Below are 20,133 nucleotides of genomic sequence, written 5' to 3' on the forward strand. Positions count from 1 at the left end.
GAGACCCACATTTTCGTTTCGAGCCCCCCTTGGCGGCAGTTAAAACGGCAGCGGTGGGTCCCACTGCGGCCTTTTCGCGGAGGTGAGGCGAGGCTCCAGTGGGCCATAGCTTGGGCCTGGTCTGGAGGAGCGCAAAGAGGAACAGATCAAACCGAGAGAGAGAGAAAAAAAATCAGACCTCGGAAAGTTCGTTTTCTAGGGAAGACATCTCCCAGAAATCTCCCAGCCGCCTTGGCCATCGAGATTCTGGTTGTTGTAGTCGGGGAAAATATAACGCTTCCTGACCTCTGGGTCAAATTGGGCTTGTTGGGTGGAAGATGGGCAGGTAAATAAACTAGACAAGGAAGGCAGGCAGGCAGGCAGGCAGGCAGGCAGGCCAGGATTACCTTTGAAAGAACCATTTAAAAATTCTCAGAAATGTTTTTGCCTAGGTTAAATTTAATTTGCCCCAGATGCAGAGTACGTGTGTTGCGCCTTCTCCATATCTAAACTTTCTCTCCCATTTTAAGTCAATGGGCAGAATGAGAGGTATGAGTATCTGAACAGGGCTGGTTTCCGTGAGCCGCCAAAGAGGAGCGTTTAGCTAGAGAGGGCAGCCTACAGACACTAAATACTTTATGACACGATGATAAGCTTGAAAGGGTGAGTCAGTTTTAAGACAAATAAGAGCGTGGGCGTTGGTTTCACTGGGCTGCCGGCGTAGAAAATGCTGGGCATGATCCAGCCAGACAAAAGAGTTCAGAGAAAAGCAGGCCCTCTTGAGCCCAGTCCTAGTAGCAACGCAGCGCGTTGGGCTGAAAGTCCGCTGAATTTCGCGCGGGACTCGGGCTGGCGTCTCTCTCATGCCCTGGGAGTAAGTGTCATGAAATACTGGGAGGCAAACTCATGAGAAGGCATGCATAGGGGTGTCTTGCCATCCGTATATCTGCCTTTTGCTGGGGAGTAAGTGACCCCTTCTAACTTAGGTTCCATGTGCCCAGTGGTTGAGAATGAATTCTCACTAAGATGAATCGTTTCAGCAGAATGAATTGGGGGGGGGGGCATTCGCGCTTCCTAAATTCACTGGAAGAAATCTAGGTAGCGTTGTTTCCTTTCCTTCATTTTGACACTTTGGCCATTGGGTTAGCATTCCTTCCCAACAAAGTGTGGCCCAAGATATTTCGGACTACAACTCCCAGCAACCCCAGCCAATACGGCCAATGGGGACGGTGGAGTTTTAAATTTAACGGATCTGGATTGCTGGAGGAAGAGCGACGGTCTTTTAGTCACGCGTGGATTGTTTTAATACTAATAAGCGGTGAAGGCGGCCGTCCTGATCGCGCCCAAATGAGTTCAGGGGAAGTTAATTTCAAGGAAAGCGATCGGTTAATAACTAGCAAAGGTACCTAGCCAAACCGCCGATTTAGATTAAAGAAATTCTCCTGGAAGTGAAGAGAGTTTCATGCCCAGAGTATGGGGTGGGAGTGAGGGCCGGATTGGTTTTGGCTGAAATAGGGCGGAGGTTGTGGAACAGTGTGAACGCTGTAAACAAATAAAGAAAGCAATCACTGATGGTTGTTGTAGGTTTTTCGGGCTGTTTGGCCGTGTTCTGGAGGAAGAAAAACCTCCGGAACACAGCCAAACAGCCTGAAAAATCTACAACCACCATCGGATCCCGGCCGTGAAAGCCTTCGAGAATAGAAGGCAATCACTCTTCCAACCCGAGGCATTTAATCCGAAAGGCCTTTCCTTGACAGGGATGATGGATCTATCATGCGTCGTGGGCACGGAGGCCGCAAACGCAATTTAAGGCTGTCCCAGTCACTGTTGGGCTCCAAGTCCCATCATCCTTGACCCGTCGATCCTGATGGCTGGGTCCGGTGGGAACTGGAACCCAACGGCTTTTGGAGAACCACAGGCTGTCCCCTAGATATTAAAAAGTTCCGTGGGGCAAAGCGAGAGAGCAGCGTTTCCACGGATTCTCCAATCAACCAAGTGTGTTTCAGTCTCTTTGAGGGTTTTTTTGCGTGTTTTCCTTTGTTTTTGTTTGTTTGATATCCAAGTACTGTATGGGTAAATTCACGTACTTGCTAAACTGATCTTTACGGGTCTCCTGCCTGCGAGTGGAGGGGCTGCTTCTATTTGTTTGTTTCTTTCGAGAAGTCCAATTGCAGAAAATAAACTGCGGTAGGGAAGGATTAGCATTTATTCGGCTTTTTGTGTGCGCGCGCTTTGTTTATTTTGTTTTCTTGAATTTTTAGCCTACTGAACTTGTTTGGGGGCTCTCCTTCCTTTTTCCTTTTCTACCTCCTTCTTAACTACCCTTCTTATTCTGAGCTTTCCACAGTGCTTTTAGCAGGAAGAACGAGCCCTACCAGCGCCCGAGGAACGGGCGTATTTTAATCCCTGCGGAGTATAGTTTGCTAAAGAGGTACAAGGGATTGAAGTCAATATAAAAACATTCTGGGTTGCTTTCCCTTAAAGTCCCTAATAAACTGCCATTCCAAAGGGGTTGATGATCTCCAGGAGAAAAGATTATTAGCGATTCTTTAAAATCATCTGGGAAACGTGCGGAAAAATCCCTTTGAATTTGTAGCTGAGCGTGACTTCAATTAACTAACGTTAATCATTAGTTATTCGAAGAATATTAGGATATATACACACTCAACAATTATGTGTGTTTATTAGGGAGTAAATCGCTATTAGAGGCAATGGTACTTTCAGGTCACTAAGTATAGGATCGCCGCTGCTAACAATCCTCCAGTACAGTTAGCTTGAACTGGTCCATTGCCTCACATTTCTTCACCAAAACACGATCTGAAAAGAAGGCCGGAGGATTTCCTTACAAGCCTTCGAACCAAAACAGTTTAGGGTCAGAACCTTAGCTGACCTAGGTCTCAGTATGCTTTGTAGATTTACACTTAAATAAGCACTTATAAGAGTGCAGCTACTTCCCTTGAAACGAAATTTATCTGAACTCATTGGGACTTCTTAGTAAACAGGGTAATGCTGTTTGTGACAGGCCCAGATAAGCTTTGAGGAGCAAATATCTTCCCCAAAAATAGGCAGTTTTGCAGGAAGGGAGGAGGAAATTAAGACATATACAATCCCATTTGAATATATTTGGGAAACTAAGTATTTATTAAGAATTAATTGCATCCTCTTCCAATTTGACAAGACTTGCTTTTGAGTAAACTTAGAAGTGCACAGCATGCTTTAAGCAGAATGCTTTAAAAACGGATAGAATTGGGCGACATGTTTCATTGGTCCAAGCAGAGCATTTATAACTCCAAATAATATTACTGGGGGAGATATATACCCCCATCCATACTTAATGTTCTTCTACATATGTTCCAGTATGTTCTGAGAAGCTTTTACTGAAACCTTACTCATAGGATCTTAGTCACTTCCATTAATTAGAATTAATGGAATTAATGGATATGAATTTGAATTGGATAGTGATTAGGCTTTTATTTTATTCTTAAATTACATAGGTCATTTTGGGAAAGCCCATTTTTGCCTGTATAACTGCGTGAAAACTGGGGGGGGGGGGGGGCGAGAGAGAGAGAAAAAGAAAAAAAATATTAAAAAACCCCAAAAACCAAAGGTTATGATCCTATACATTTATTTGCATATGCCATTAAAATCAGTGGAACTTGAGTATTAACATATAGGATTGGTTAAGGAACAAAACACTGCCTACAGTCAGAGTTCCTTACTTTAACCTTTGACATGGCAGAGCAGCATGATGGCAAAAACTAAGGATTACTTCCAGGTGACCGTATTGGAGATCACTTGTAAGCAGTGGGAAGTCAAGCTAAATTGCTGAAGCCATTACACTGACCCTTCCTCTCTTCCCCCCCTTGATCCAACTTGATCCTTCCTGCCTTCCATAGATATTTTTCAGAACAGCCCCAAAACTGTTGGCTCAGCCAAGCCAACCTTAATTTGCTAAGTAAACCTTCCTTTAAAATGTCTAGAAGCCATCATTAAAACTATTAGCCTCCTTTTCAGGAAATTCCTGTCTGGAAGCACCTTCTGAGAACTGAATTACTATACTGGGTTTGAGCCATACGGTCTTCCTTTTCATCTTTTTATATTTATTTGGGACATTTCCCCTTTCCTGCCATTGTTTTTCCCCTCCTCCATTAGGTTTACCTTTCTGTTCTAATTATTAGACCCTAACATTAGGCTATTGCTGTTGACGTCTTCTGCCCTCAAAGCAGTAGGACACCATGGAGCCTCCACCCTACACGGCTAGTGATAAATGGATTTTATACCATAAGAATCACCCAGTTGGACCCAGCAATCCTATACACAGTGAGAATACACTGAACTCAGTGGAACTGGCTTCTGGGTAGACATATCCAGGACCGCCTGTGATGCCCACTTTGGGGAGGATCTGCTTTAAAGGAAAACATAAGGTTGGCCCCCACCCCCCGCAATTCAGCTGAACAGAGAGTTTTCTTATCCCTTCTGTTGGTTTCCATGATTTGCCTTAGCCAGTGAAATCACAAGCTGCCACCACTAACCCCCAGGCCCTTTGGGAGGCTGATATTTTCCACTGGAGAGAAGGAAGACTTTTAACTTAGAGCAGAAACTGGAGAGATGAAGCAGTTACTTCCCATTACGTACAGAGCCTCTAACAGGATGCTAAAGCAAATCCGGCTGTGTCGCGCTTCAGGTTATGAGTCGGGCGGCTTTTCCTGTTCTCTGAGCTCTGGATTTTTATGCAGGGGAGCTCAAAGCATTTTCTGCAAGATGCACTTTCGGGGGGGGGGAGAGCATCAAATCCCCCTCTTCCCTTTTTGTTTTGTTTTGTATTACACCCCCAGGGGCAGCCAGACCCCTTCTTCCTCTCCAGCAACAAAGTTGTAAATGCTGGATATTAAACAGAAAGGCATATGCTGCCTTTCTACCAAGGCACAAAAAAAAATAAGACAACAGAGGTGTTGGGGAGGAGGGGGATGTTGGTTGGTTGTGGGTTTGCTGCAATTTGACTTGTCCAACCATGGCTTTAATAACTATCCTGCCCTCATAGATTGTGAAAGTGCTTTAGCTGAGCCACCAACAACACCAAGATTTAATAACAAGAACATTTCACTCATGGGCTTTCTCGGGGGTAGCTTTTACCAAAGGGGAGAGAGGTAATGAAATTAGGAGGTCATCAAAATGAGACAGACCAAAAAAAAAAAAAAAAAACCACTCTGAAAAGTTGCTTATTTGGATTGCAGCCCCCATCATCTCTCATCCAATCTAGCTAATTAATTTGCTGCTTGGGAAATTCTGGGAGCTGTTAATTTTTTTAAAAAGGTAATGGAAGTAGCAGGTGAAGCAAGGAATTTTGAGGCAGAAAGTAATCAAGACCCAAACATGGGGTAGAGGAGGACAGAGCCAGTCATCTACCAATTAATAAAAATAAGCCACCCACATCTTTGTATGCCAGGCAACCATAGGTCTAGCACTTGTGAAAAGGATGGCAATCACTGAGTTCATTCAAGAAGAGGTGTGTTCATCCCAGGATAATTTTCTCCTGGGTACAAAGGAAAGAGAGAACGCTTATGTTGCAGATTGGCCCTCCATTCTGCAACAAACCTTTTCTTACCAAAAGGCATACACAGAGCCTTAGCTGGATACAATCAATATGGCATACATAGGATGGGTGATGGCACAGAGACCTAAAAATAGGCACGCCAGGGTTGTCTGCAAGGATAGAGGTATGGACCGTATCCTAATCCAAAACATTGTAATAGATTGGGCTGGACATGCGGGGGGGGGGGGGGAGTCTCAATACCTTCCATTACCGTCTCAGCCCAGAAAGTATCTAGGATGACCGTTTGTGAAATATGCAACTTATTTAATTAATCACTGTTCAGTCATCTGAATGGGTTACTGCATTTACAAAATCTTTAATCAGCATGCAGCCACAGTAACTACTGTAGCTATGCTTGGAAGCTGGGCCTAGAAGATCCAGCAATAAATTCTTACTGTAGGGACATTCTTGGTTGGCTTGCTTGTGTTTTCCATGGCAGAGGACTGGAATCATACAGAAAGGTTGAATACCTTCTTCGGTATATCTGATGACTGTACCCATGCTTAAGTTGTCTGCAGCATGGGAAACCTCCACAGCTTTGTGGGAAGGTTGGCGGAGTCAAGCAGAATATGTATTAGTAGTATCCCCAGCAAAGAAGGACAGGTTAAGTTTTTAAAAACACAAACAACTATCTTAGTTTGGCTGTCCTGTTGTGATACAAAATTGCATTGATAGCAAGGCTGAGTAAAAATCCCTCCATTAATTTCAGTGATAAGTCCCATCCTAGAATGTAGGGCATTGTCGTCGTTTAGTCGTGTCTGAATCTTCGTGACCCCATGGACCAGAGCACGCCAGGCAGTGGAAGCACTGCCTCCCGTAGCTGTGTCAATTTCATGTTGGTTGCTTCGCAGACACTGTCCAGACATCTCATCCTCTGTCATCCCCTTCTCTTGCCTTCACACTTTCCTAACATCAAGGTCTTTTCCAGGGAGTCTTCTCTTCACATGAGATGGCCAAAGTACTGGAGCCTCAGCTTCAGGATCTGTCCTTCCAGTGAACACTCAGGGTTGATTTCTTTTAGAATTGATAGGTTTGTTCTCCTTGCAGTCCAAGGGACTCTCAAGAACCTCCTCCAGCACCACAATTCAAAGGCATCAATTCTTCGGCGGTCTGCTTTCTTTATGGTCCAGCTCTCACTCCCGTACATCACTACAGGAAAAACCATAGCTCTGACTATTCGGACTTTTGTTGGCAAGGTGATGTCTCTGCTTTTTAAGATGCTGTCAAGGTTTGTCATAGCTTTCCTCCCAAGAAGCAGGGGTCTTTTAATTTCATGGCTGCTGTCACCATCTGCAGTGATCATGGAGCATAGAGGCAGAATGTAGGGCATAGAAATGATTATTCTCAGTCAGCAGGGCATGCATATCTGCACTCCACCCCTGCTGCATAATGGGATTACAAAGAAATTATGTGTTACTGAAATTCCTTATAATAATTTCTCTCCCTCTGAAATGGCAGAATTACAGACATCCATTTTCATAGTATGCAGTCTATTGCCGCATCCTACCATAGGCGGCAGCAGCCATCCCCTTTATATTACACTGTAAGGTCATTGGGTGGGGATGGTGCCAGTGGGCCCTTAAAATCCTCACCAGCACTTAATCTGCTGCTCCCCATGCCCCAAACAAATCTTTTCTTCCAAACAGCTTTCTAAATTTACAAATGCATGTATTTGTTGCAGTATTTCAAATGTTTTCCACCACCACCACCATAACTATCATGACACATCACAACACTTCTTGTTTCCCAACCATGATGGTGAAAGGGCCAACCATAAAAATTAGGAGTCCAGTTCTAAAAAATTGTGGGGGTTAGTGACATGTCTGAATTTTTTTAAAAGTTTCAGGAAGCAAACAAGCAGATACAGACAATTATTTTAAATGGATAGGCAAAGATGTTGAAGGTGATGATGGTGACAAGGATTTAAAGAGGGACATCCATTTTCGGAAGCACTTCAGTAGGACCCATTTCTGAGTAAATATCTCTAGGAATGAGCTATATATTCATTTGTCCAATTCTGCCTAGAAACCAATGCTTTAGCTGCAGTTGTAATGCATTTAAATAGTTATGTCCGTGTTAGGCCTCCTTGTTCCTTATTATTTTTCATCCTATATCACACTTCTTGTTGGTTTCCACTTCATGAGACTAACCACTGAGTGACTGTTGTTTTGCTCCCTCTTTCTCTTTTGCTTTCCTTTTATCTTCCTTGTATAGCAGTTCATCACAGTTTCTTAAGTCCTCTAGAGTGGACCCTTAAAAACACACAACACTCCAAAATTCTTGACCAAGGACACTATTTTTTTGCACTCCATGTAAATTACAAAAATTAATTCTGCTTATTTTAAATTGTCAGCAGATGATGATTGGGGGAATCCGGTTTAAATGGGGGGCATGAGATCTGCTATGGAAAAAGGATATGGGTTTTAAATAAACTTTCCTGGAAGAGTGTGTGAACAATGTGGTTGCAACAGAGAGTGGAATAGTCAGAACACACTTTCAAATATCTGCCGAAACAGAGGGGAAAGAAACAGCCAGTCAGCAGTTGAGCATTGTACCTTGGCACCTCTGTTTAGAATAGAGCATAACTCTCTGCAAATGCTTAATTTCCCTAGCAAGGCTGTTGAGCTGAGGGGAGCAGGAGGGCAGAAATTAATCAGGACATGAAGATGTCCTGATGGATGGATGGATGGATGGATGGATGGATGGATGGATGGATGGATGGATGGATGGATGGATGGATGGATGGATGGATGGATGGATGGATGGATGGATGGATGGATGCTGGGGCGGCAAAGGACTTTTCTTAAGACCTTCAGCTTCACCTGTTCAATGCCAGCCACTCAAAATCTCCGGGATTCTGCTGGAGTGGCGGTCGCGGAGTCCGAGAGGGGGGAAGCGACCCTTCCGGAGCGCGGCCCCAGGTGGGTGGAGTGACTGGCCATCGCCCGGTTGTGGGGGGGGCGGAGAGGGGGGCTGCACGTGGGAGTCGTGTGGGTGCTGCTGCCCCCCACCCTGAGGCCTGCCCGTAACCCCTTGTCCTTCTTCCTTGGTCCCCTTCCCCTTCCCCTGCAGGTGTGGTTCAAGAACCGGCGCGCCAAGTGGCGGAAGCGGGAGCGCAACCAGCAGATGGACCTGTGCAAGAACGGCTACGTGCCCCAGTTCAGCGGCCTGATGCAGCCCTACGAGGACGTCTACGCGGGCTACCCGTCCAACTACTGGCACGCCAAGAGCCTGGCGCCGGCGCCGCTCTCCTCCAAGAGCTTCACCTTCTTCAACTCCATGAGCCCGCTCTCGTCGGCCCAGTCCATGTTCTCGGCGCCCAGCACGCTGCCCTCCATGAGCATGCCCTCCTCCATGGGCCACGCGGCCGTGCCCGGGGTGCCCAACTCCGGCCTGAACAACCTGAGCGGCTCCTCGCTCAACACGGCCATGCCCTCGCCCGCCTGCCCCTACGGCCCGCCGGGCTCCCCGTACAGCGTCTACCGGGACACTTGCAACTCCAGCTTGGCCAGCCTGCGGCTCAAGTCCAAGCAGCACTCGAACTTCGGCTACGGGAGCCTCCAGAGCCCGGGCTCCACGCTCAACGCCTGCCAGTACAACAGCTGACGGGCGCCCGCCTCCTTACCGGGACCGCGGCTGCGCCCAGGGGCGGGAAGACGGCGAGGGCGAGGGCGACGAGGACGACGCTCTGGTGGAGGGGAAAGAGGAGGCACGAGGGCGAGGCGGGCGGGCGGGCGGGCGGGCGGATGGATGGAGGGAGGAAGGGATGGATGGATGGATGGGGAGAAAGGCAGGAAGGACGGACCAGCAGTCTCTGGCCGGGAGAGAGGGAAGAGGCACAAAGCGAACCGAAGTACATGGATGAGTTGCAATTTTTTTTTCCTCCTCTGGATGATGCGGGTTTTGTATGCGTGTTTACTTGAACTTGCACAGGACTTTCTTCTAATAAGCGTCCACTTTATATGAAAGAATACGGTAACGGTTTAAGGAGGAGGAGGGCGAGGAACTGCGAGAGCGAGGGGCTGGTTGACCTTGTATGGCTTGGGGGCGGGCTTGGCTGCGGCGGGGGCGGAGAAAGAGGCGACGGGGGCCCCCCCTTTCAGGCAAAGAGAAGGGGCGGGGAGTCGTGGGTCATTTAGCAAGCGGGGGGGAGGAGGGGGAGCAGGAGGGAGATGATGGAGGATAAAACTCTGCCGGCGAGCTCGTCACGACATGGGTCAACCACTCCACGGAGGTTCTATTTATCTGTTTCCCTTTCCATGGTTGAAGACGCTGTTGTTGTTTCCCCCCCCCTCCCCAATGCATGACTCTCGTGATGGGATTTGTATTGTTTCCACGACCATACGGCCTGTTCCTGATTTTTCTTGATAGGATTTGTTTCTTTAGCTGAAAGCGATGAGGCTCCAACCATTCCGAGCACTAAGCGGCTGAGAAGGTTCCGACCTTTCTCTCTCTGTCTCTCTTTCATTTATTCCCTCCCCAAACTGCAGTACTGTATCCTTTTAAACGTTGCCCGTGAAAAAAGGAACTTTACAGGAACCTCATCTCCTCCTCCCCCCTCCTCCAACTAGACTTTCCAACGCCTTAATCCTGATAATCAAATTATCATCCAACCATATTTAAAGGTTTCTTAATTTAAAAAAAAGAAATTAAAAAGAAAGGAATTCCCTTAGAGAATCTAGGGATTAAAAAAAAAAGGACATAGAAATGGACTATCTTAAAATGTTGATGACACTGCATCTTAAACAAAGGAGTAGAATGACTTTGCCGATGGGAAAATGGAAAAAACCCGAATTGTATTCCCAGCTCTGAACAAAACCCAAGGAATCCCCCCCAAAAAAAGTCTTAAAGGTGTTATGATGTAAATGTAGATAATACTTAAAATGAGTTGTTTTTGTTGGCAGATTTTAAAAAAACTATGGAAATGATAAATATGATCTTAAAAATATTAATATGCATACAAAAAGCATATGAAGTTTTCTTGCAGGCATATTTGTTGCTTCTTTCTGTCTCCATACTTATTACCTGTAGATGACAAAGAAACATAATATAAAATGCACACGGTACTTCTTTCCCAGTGTATTCCCCACCTGTGGTAACCCTTATGCTGGATGTTTCAATAATGCTGTTGTGGAGGATGCAGTATATATATTGTTTTATAAGTTATGTTTTTGTGATTTCCCCCCCCCCCAAATTAAGAGCATGGAAATAATAATGATGATGATAATAATAATAATAAAAAAGCCCTCTTAAAATGCTTTCAGTCTTCCTTTCTAGGTACGTGGATGTGCACAGCCTCTAGTCTTAATACATTTATGCCCTGCAGGGTATTTTTAAAAAGTTAAAAATAAAACGTTCAGCATTGCAATTCAGTGCAGTTTTCTAGTGGTTACATGCAGTTTCATCACTGATTGTGCAAATGTAAACATTGCTATCTTTCAAATAGAAGCGTAGTGGGCTGTACATAAATCTATGTACACTATCAGTGTAATTTTTGCAAATATTTACTTGTAGCTGAGATCAACTGGTGTCCCAGTGAGAGTTACCTTGAAGCTGCTGTGTTAGCATCTTGAGCCCATTGCACAGATTTCATTGCACTTGTTTCCAAAGTCATGAACTCGATACCACATTATTAAGCACTCCCATCTGAACTTGCAGCACAATTCCGCCTTGTGTCTGGTCAATCCAGTAGAATTTATTCTCACACAAATGTTTAGGATACCAGTCTTCTGGCATTGGGACAAAAAGAACATCGGCAGTGAAGCCCTGTGTGTGCCTTCTCTAGAGTAAGCCCCATGACAGGTAAGTGCACAGTATGCTTGCACATGAGATGTGATCAAGATTTTTCAAATTTACAAAGAAGGTAGAATTTGCATTGGTGTTAGTAAATATTCCCTGAATAGTTAAGGTGACATTTTGCTCCCAAATATGTTTGTGTAGAAATCAATCACAGTGAAATAAATGAAGATGCAACTGCTCTGGATCTTAGGTCTCTCATTTCCTCATTTGAGACTAGGCTAGACTATAGCAATTAAGAACTGAAGGAAAGGATAGATGTGAACTTTACTCACATTTCTTTGGAAAAGAACTTTCCAAAATTAGCGTGTGTACACACACACACACACACACACACACACACACACACACACACACACACACACACACACACACACACACACACACACACACACACACACACACACACACACACTGACATTCTGAGCATGATGGAAAGAACTTGGGATTTAAATAGTTCTGATCTGTGAAAAACCGATAGATTCAGCCTTCTAGCCAGACAACTGTGAGTGTTCAAAACACTTTAAAGTGTGATGTTTGTTTCTTTCATTGATTTAGGGTTTCTGTTTGTTTTCTTCCTTGAGATGCCTCATTTTCAACACCTGTATGGTAGGCAGGTACAAAGTGGATGATCCTCTCGATGCCGGGAATAGCTACACAGTGGCTATGCTAAACAGTGCAGCTAAGTGTATTGAAATGGCCCTAACAGGGCCTAGAAAGTTTAAAGGCACTTGAGATTGATATTTTTTTTTCCTTATAAATGTATTGGATTGCAAAATTCAGAGTGGTGGAGAATCTTTCAAATTGACTAAAAATTGAAAATATTTCTTCCAGGTACACATGATTATGAAACGCATAAGGATGACAATCCTATTATTTACATTTTTGTTGTTGTTTAGTCATTAAGTCGTGTCCAACTCTTTGTGACCTTACCCTATCGACCAGAGCATGCCACGCCCTCCTGTCTTCCACTGCCTCCTGGAGTTGGGTCAAATTCATGTTGGCCGCTTTGATGACACTGTCCAACCATCTCGTCCTCTGTCATCCCCTTCTCCTCTTGCCTTCACACTTTCCCAACATCAGGGTCTTTTCCAGGGAGTCTTCTCATGAGATGTCGGAAATATTGGAGCCTTAGCTTCAGGATCTGTCCTTCCAGTGAGCACTCAGGGTTGATTTCCTTCATAATGGATAGGTTTGTTCTCCTTGCAGTCCAGGGGACTCTCAAGAGTCTCCTCCAGCATCACAATTCAAAAGCATCAACTCTTTGGTGGTCAGCTTTCTTTATGATCCAGCTCTCACTTCCCTACATCATGATTTGGAAAACCATAGCTTTGATTATGCGGACCTTTGTCGGCAAGGTGATGTCTCTGCTTTTTAAGATGCTATCTAGGTTTGTCATTGCTTTCCTCCCGAGAAGCAGGCATCTTTTAATTTTGTGGCTGCTGTCACCATCTGCAGTGATCATGGAGCCCAGGAAAGTAAAATCTGTCACTGCCTCCATATCTTCTCCTTCTATTTGCTAGGAGATGATGGGACCAGTGGCCATGATCTTAGTTTATATATATTGAGCTTCAAACCATTTTTGCACTCTCTTCTTTCACCCTCATTAAGAGGTTCCTCACTTTCTGCCGTCAGAGTGGTATCATCTGCATATCTGAGGTTGTTGATATTTCTTCTGGCAATCTTAATTCCAGTTTGGGATTCATCCAGTCCAGCCTTATTTACATACAGATGTGTAAATCAGCAGCGAGTTGCCACTACTTTAAAAAGTTAGTGCTTGTGTACCTGTCATCATGTACCTGTCATACAACTTGGCATGCAAAGAGGAATGCAAGTGTCTACTTCTTGAACTAGTGGCAATTTGTTGCTATGATTTATGCCATTTGCTTAGACTAGCATATGTAAGTAATAGGATTCTGCCCAGTGAGATGTCTGTGTGTGTAGACCCCTTTCCAAAGAATTAGAGGGGTTACTTTTAAGTATACATCAAGGTTTGGAGTGCTTGCTTACGTCATTTTACTTGTGGCATCATGGTCATAGAATAGGACCAGACTCTTCTACATCTTCTAGCAAGCTGTTACATTAAACTATATGAAAAGATTGGCTACTTGGATGACCAATTCATTTGATCATGGTACCGTGGTGCCCTGCTAGACGATTACCTCGCAAAATGGTTAATTCGCTAGATGATGAGTTTTTGCTATCGCTATAGCGCTTTGCAAAATGGTGTTTCCTATGGGCGATTGTCGCTGGACGATGTTTCAGACCGTGCTTCGCAAGATGGTTTTTTTGTTTTTGTTTTTGTTTTTTTGTTTTTAGACTGGTTTTAGCAAGATGACGATTTTGATAGCTGAGTCCGCGACTCGCAAAACAGGTGTTTTCGGGACTGTTTTTCACAAAACAGCGATTTTTACAGCTGATCTGTGCTTCGCAAAATGGTTTCTCTATGGGCGATTTTCGCAAAACAATTAGGATTTTTCCCTATTGGATTTCATTAAACGCATTTCACAAGATGATTTACTTGTCAGAAGAAAAAAATATTTCATGTCTTCCCTGTGGCAAACATGGTGGGAACTGCCATGTTTGTTGTATAAATCTGTGTTCATGTTCGTAGATATTTTTCTCATGGTCATGCTTACAGATATACTTCTCGGAAGGTAGCATCAGTGACTAACCCCTGTGTAATATTTCTATGTGGAGGAAGAAAGCATCTCTCCGCAAGTTCTTCATCATTGTTTATCTTCCAGGAATCATGGGAAACTGAGGAAAGGATGCCATAGTTCAGGAGGGTGAAAGGGAAACAGAATCTGAGGTGGCAGGACAATAGAAACATTCACTGATACACAGAAGGAAAAAAGGAGGAAATCTTCTGACTTCCATGTGCACTACCAGATGAATGGGGCAATATTGTGTATATTTCAGGAAGCAATTTCAGTAGGAATTTTGTTGGTGCTATGTCAGAACCGACTTATGGTAATCCTAATGGGTGTTTTCAAGATAAGTGAGATTTTTAAGGAGTGATTGTATCAGTTCCACTCCCCCCAGTGAATTTCCATGGCTGCGCAAGGATTCAAACCTTGGTCTCCAGAGTCCTAGTCCTATCCACTACTCCACATTGGGTATCAGTAGGATTTCTTAATAAATGACCTTGGGAATGAGCTATAGGTAAATTTATCCAATTCTGCCTAGAAAACAGTGTTTCAGGTACAGTTCTAATATGTTTAAATAGTGATGGCCTTATTAGGCCTTGGTCATTATTATTTATCACACTTTTCTTGGCTTCCATTTCATCAGCCTGAGCACCGAGTGACTGTTGTTTCTCAGTCTTTCTCCTTTGCTCTCCTTTCATCTTCCTTGTATAGCAGTTCGTCACAGTTATTTAGGTTCTACCAGTGTTCTTGACTAAGGACAGTCACTTTCTGCAGTCCACATAAATTATGGAAATTAAGTCTGTTTTGTTTCTGTTTGCTTATTTCATATAATTCATCTTATTTCTGCAAGCTGTGAGGAAGTAGGAGTTAATCCGCAAAGCCCTGGAGGCCACCGTCAGCGGGAATTCCACTTTGTGGGTATCGGCAGAGCTTGTCTACGCTCCACCTTCACACAGTCAGGTTTTTACAAACAAAGAATTCTTACAACACTGAAGGCCACTAACTCATCTTAGACTGGAGCTGGCCTGAAATAGCATCCTGGAATGGAAAAGCAGAGGGAAAACCTTTAGCTACACTTGCTGTTTGCCCACTCCACATCACAAGCCACAAGTGTAAAAATGTTTCCCCCCCCCAACCTTTTTCTAAATCTGGCTTCCCTTAACAAACTAAGAGCTTCACTCTGAGAAGCTTGAAATGTACCTCTTCAAATGCATCTGGTCTTCTGGTATGTTCACACAAACTCTTGGCCTGATTCTTGCTTGGTGAAAATTAGTCTGGACTATAAGAATTTATTTGGAGGTGGTAAAATGTGAAGAATTCCAATTTAGGATAGTTGTTTGGCTTTTTAAAGTAACAGATGAGGTCAGGTGGTTCCATCAGTAAAGAACCTACACTCAAGACAAAGAAAAATGGGTGGTGTGGAGATCGACATATTAACCAGGCTGAGAGCCAGGTGAGAAATAGTCAGGAATGTCTCCTTTAAAAAGATGAAAGAAGAAGAAAAATCAGCCTTGGAATTGAAATGAGCAAAAATCCAAGTGGCCAGTTTGGCAAGTTAAGCATGGGAGTGTAATAATAACACAAGCCAAAAAGGAATCTGAGGAGCTAGTACCTAAAGACATTCAGCACAAATAGCAACAGTAAAGTTTCTTTGTTTGGTGGGTCAAAATAAAGGACAAAGCAGACTTCTGCCAAAAAGTGGTTGTGTTCCTGCTTAGACCACCCAGGTGAAAGAGAGGCGCTTAAGGGATTCTTCGGCAGAGTAAGTATGTAAGACCTTAAGTGAATTCTTTGCTTCTGTCTGCACAAAAGAGGCTTTTCGGGAAGACATTTGTGTCATCTAACCCATTATTTGCAGTTGGTAGAGCTGAATAATCATTGCAAATTGCCCATAAAATGGCCTTGAATTGCATATAAAATGGATTTGTGTCCCGAGCACACAATGGTAACTTGAAGCTATGCAAGAGGGCTTTTACTGAAGCCTGCTAGGATTCTGCCCAGAGTTTGGGTTTTTGTTTTTTAAGTCTGCAAACAATTGGCTCTGGTATTAGATACAAAGTAGTTAATGTAACAGTAATTGAAAGAAAACAAATTCTGCCAGCCCTGCACATTCTGGAAGTAACTTGAATCCAGTGACATTTAAATTGTTTAAAAAAGAAAAAAAATAAGATGGCACACATAGATAAAATATGTTTGTGTTAGAGAAGAACAGCTGTAACAGGGCAATAGAAGAAACTGATATATAGATATAGACAATACAGTGGTTCATCTGTAATAGGGAGGGGAATAGAGTGGCCTTGATCGGCTAGATAGGCGGGATATTAAATAAATAAATAAATAAATAAATAAATAAATAAATAAATAAATAAATAAATAAATAAATAAATAAATAAATAAATAAATAAATAAAATATCCAGAGTGAAATCTCTGGTCCCCTAGTCCCAGATTTTTAAAAACAGGTGAAGGGAAGACATTCTATGCATATCTCATATTTATTTATTCCCTACTAGTGCACATTTTAAGAATCTGAGCCCTACTAATGAGTTTTTCAGAACAGCCTTGAAATTTTTTTTCAGCAAATGAAAATTAAAAGAGCAATGCAGCAAGGAGATATATGGCCAGATTCAGAGAAAGCCTAAGTCAAATGAGCTGCCTTTGGGTCATTTCTAGAGCATCACCTAAAACTATACTCAATTTGGGGGCAGGCAGTTCAATTCAACTTCCCATGTCCCTCACTGCTGTTCTCCTGTTCTCCTTCTGTAATATCCTGTTTTCTGTAAAACATCCTCTTTCTTGTGTTTTGTTTTTATTTTCTAGGTTTTCTTCTGAAACGCCTTTATTTCCACTTTTATAAATTGTGGTGGCCTATATCTTGTTCTGTAGTTCCAATGCCATGCCTTACTCTGTAGTTTTCTACGCCTGTATGCATGCTCACAGGTGCGCGCACACCTCTTCTTCAGTCCACACTGGTGTTTTGTGTATGTCTTTCTCTCTTTCTTTTCAACCTAACCAACACGCCTTTCCTTCTTATGGGTGAGAAGAAAGAGGCGGTTAGGTACCGATCCATTTTGCTTCCATTCTCTTGCTGTTGTTGTTTTGTTAACCTGTCACAGCCACCTCCCTGCCTTCCAGGAACCCAGCACTCAAAAGGCAATATTGGGGATGCCCTTTGGAGAAGGCCCAGTCCAACAAATGCTGCCATCATGCCTCTCCTATTTTAATCCAAGCAATATTGAGTATATCATGGTGGCTCGCATTAGCTCAGTCAAACAGTCAAAAGATGATGTTTTCAGTCTGGTCGCATCACAGTTAAGCAGTCAAACTGTGCAGCCCCCAATATCACTCTGTCTCTCACCAATTCTCCCGGATTGCGTGTCCATTTTTACAATTCAAATAGAATCATCTCATTGTAAGGTCATCAACAGATACTGTGTTGTATTCTTCCTCATTTTGTCTTTGCTGTGTACAAAATACTCATCACCCACACTCTTTTCCTTACTTAAGGGAGGGAATCACCTTGTCCTGCTTTCTGTCCAACTTCGCCAATAACACCCATTTCTCTTGCATGGCTTCTGAACTCTGATGGCATTTGTCGACTACAGGTTGATAACCCCAGCCAGGGTGGAGGTAAGATAAGATTCCATATTAAAATTTGTTGATCTTCCACCCACAAGACTGGCCTTTCTGTGAAACTACACCACATTGCATGACAGCCAGGTGGAGTGGCTGGTTCAATATAAATGAAAGAGAACAGGGCAAGGATGAGACCCCTGAGACAGCCATTTTTCCTACCTTAAGGGTAGCAAATCACTCCTTTCCCACAAATTGAGGTCTGACATTTCACCTCTATCCTTCCTATTCTCCTGAAGCTTTTCAAATTTGTTACCTAGAGCAGAACTAGATTATTGCATACCCCGTGTGGTGTAGTGGATAGAGCAACAGACTAGGACCCAGGAGGCCTGGGTTTGAATCCCCACTCAGCCATGGAAACTCACTAAGGGTATAAAACTGATAAAGCCACTCCTAAAATATTTCACCTACCTTGAAAGCCCTGTTAGGGTCACTATACATTGGCTCTGACTTGACAGCACAGAACGACCACAGATTATTGCATTGTGTTTGCATATTTGGGATATTACATACTCTCAATTATCCATGCATTTTTTTCTGTTACAAAGGGATTACCTTAGAGATTTGTGCCTCAGCAATCAGTCTTGCAAACTAAGCCTGCATTTGCCTTCCAACAGCCGATCACAAAACAAAACATTTTGGATCTCAAAATAAAGAGAGGAGGGAAACCGTAAGCTAGAACCAAGAGACATCTTTAGCACTTAAGGAATAACCATTTCTGAATATAGGCTATGCAGATTGTCTGGTTTGACCCTTAAGCATCGTTGTACTGTTATTTTCAGGAAGCAAAAGGTGCACAAATAGTATACGGAAATAAATGTGCTCTTTTCATAATACCCTGGAAATCGCAACGTTGCTTTTCTACGAAAATATCTTCACTTATTCACTTAAAATATATCACCCTTGATTTGCTTAGAAACCAGAGCTATTACTGCAACAAGTTCCTGTAATTATGCCAATAAATTAAAGTAGTTGGCAATTATTTTGTATATAAATGTTTTTATTGATTTTAAAGCAGTTGGCAATTATGTCAAACTCTGAACCCGTGTAACCAACCTGCCCACCCTCTGCACCTATCTGTTCAATTTGGTAAATGTACCCCTGCTCTCCATGAGACTGGAATTCTGGAGAATTTCACTGAATTCTATTTCAGCCTTGAGAAATAAGGCTGTCACTGTTTAGTGTGACTTATTTCTTGGCATTGTCCAGTGTTAGTCTGCCAGAAGTGCTAGTCTCTGGATTTGTGGGTCTCAGCTTGGAATTTTGATGCAAGCTGAACTGGATAGTCTCCAAAGAGTTACAAGTTAAATCATCCAGTCTTTGAAATCACAGGTTGTGGAATAAATATTGTGATTAGTGCACACCCCTACATTATACTGAGTTCCCAGCACTTACTTAAAGGTAGTAGGTAATCTAGAATTAATATTAGTACATATTTAGAATTTTTTAATGCGAAAGGTAGTTTGAGATCAAAGCTGGTGTATATATCACTAGCAACAAAACTACAGATAATATGCTCCATTAATTATGTGCTGTCACTCTATTCACTACACCACACTGGGTACCTAATATGCTCAGACATTGGGAAATGATTTAGAATTGTTTGAACTAAAATCGATCATGGATTACAGTAGAACCATGGGGATTGGTTCCAAGCCAGAGAGAGAGAGAGAGAAAGAGAAAGAACAGATCCCCCCCCCCCCAAAAAAGGATATACTGTAGAAACCCTATACTGTATATAAAACATAGCCTCTGGTTCCCTCTAGTGGCCACTTCTGGTAATATACATTGGAAATGTGTGTTTCGGGGGGGGGTCTATTCAATATTTTCAGACAATGGATAAGTACTGTGAGTACTGATCTCACAGATATGGCAGTCCTACTGTACAAAGAATCTCCCTACTGGGATAATGGACAACAAAATGGCAAATTAACAGTGGGATCCTATGCATGTCTACTTAGAAGTGGGACTTTTCCCAGGGCAAGTCTGCTTAGGATTGCAGCTTCCATTTGTTGTAGATATGATTTCTGGCTGAACAGCTTTAATTGAAAATGTACGAGGCTGAGTTGGGCTGAAAATTACTCTTTTGTATACAAGAGAGGTACCTTAATTTGTGGTTGCATTCACTGAGAGATGATTTGCTTCTTGGTCACTGAGAACATCTCAAAATTCTGCCAACAAAAAGTTGGTAAGTTCAGAGAGAGAAACGTGAAGGGTGCCTTTGAGCAAGGCCCTGTCACTCAGTTTGAGTCTCTTGTCTGTGTAAACCATGCCCTTCATAGTAGGGCTGTTGTGGAAGCAAGCACAATGCAAATTGTTAACCAGCTTGCAAATCTAAATTGTGCTTGTATGTATTAAATACCAAAGAGTTTTTTATATATATAAAGCAACAGAGGACTCTGCACCTCCCGTCTCAGGGCACAGTAATCCGACCAGCTGAGAATGCCGATAACCATCTCTGCAGCTGGTCCACTGCTAGGGAA

At 43.2% G+C, this 20,133-nt stretch overlaps 1 protein-coding gene across 2 annotated transcripts in view; it reads left to right on the forward strand.

The window, feature by feature from the left end:
• The window catches only part of PITX1 (paired like homeodomain 1), a 51,306-nt gene extending 42,002 nt beyond the window's left edge, over positions 1 to 9,304 (forward strand). For both annotated transcript variants that reach the window (XM_072990133.2, XM_020794470.3), the window contains one exon: positions 8,645 to 9,304. In XM_072990133.2, coding sequence (XP_072846234.1) covers positions 8,645 to 9,178 — 534 coding nt within the window. In that variant the 3' untranslated portion in view covers positions 9,179 to 9,304. The remainder of the gene's footprint in view (positions 1 to 8,644) is intronic.
• The last annotated feature ends 10,829 nt before the right edge of the window (positions 9,305 to 20,133 follow it).

This window comes from Pogona vitticeps, chromosome 2, assembly GCF_051106095.1.
Source record: "Pogona vitticeps strain Pit_001003342236 chromosome 2, PviZW2.1, whole genome shotgun sequence".
Lineage (NCBI taxonomy): Eukaryota > Metazoa > Chordata > Lepidosauria > Squamata > Agamidae > Pogona > Pogona vitticeps.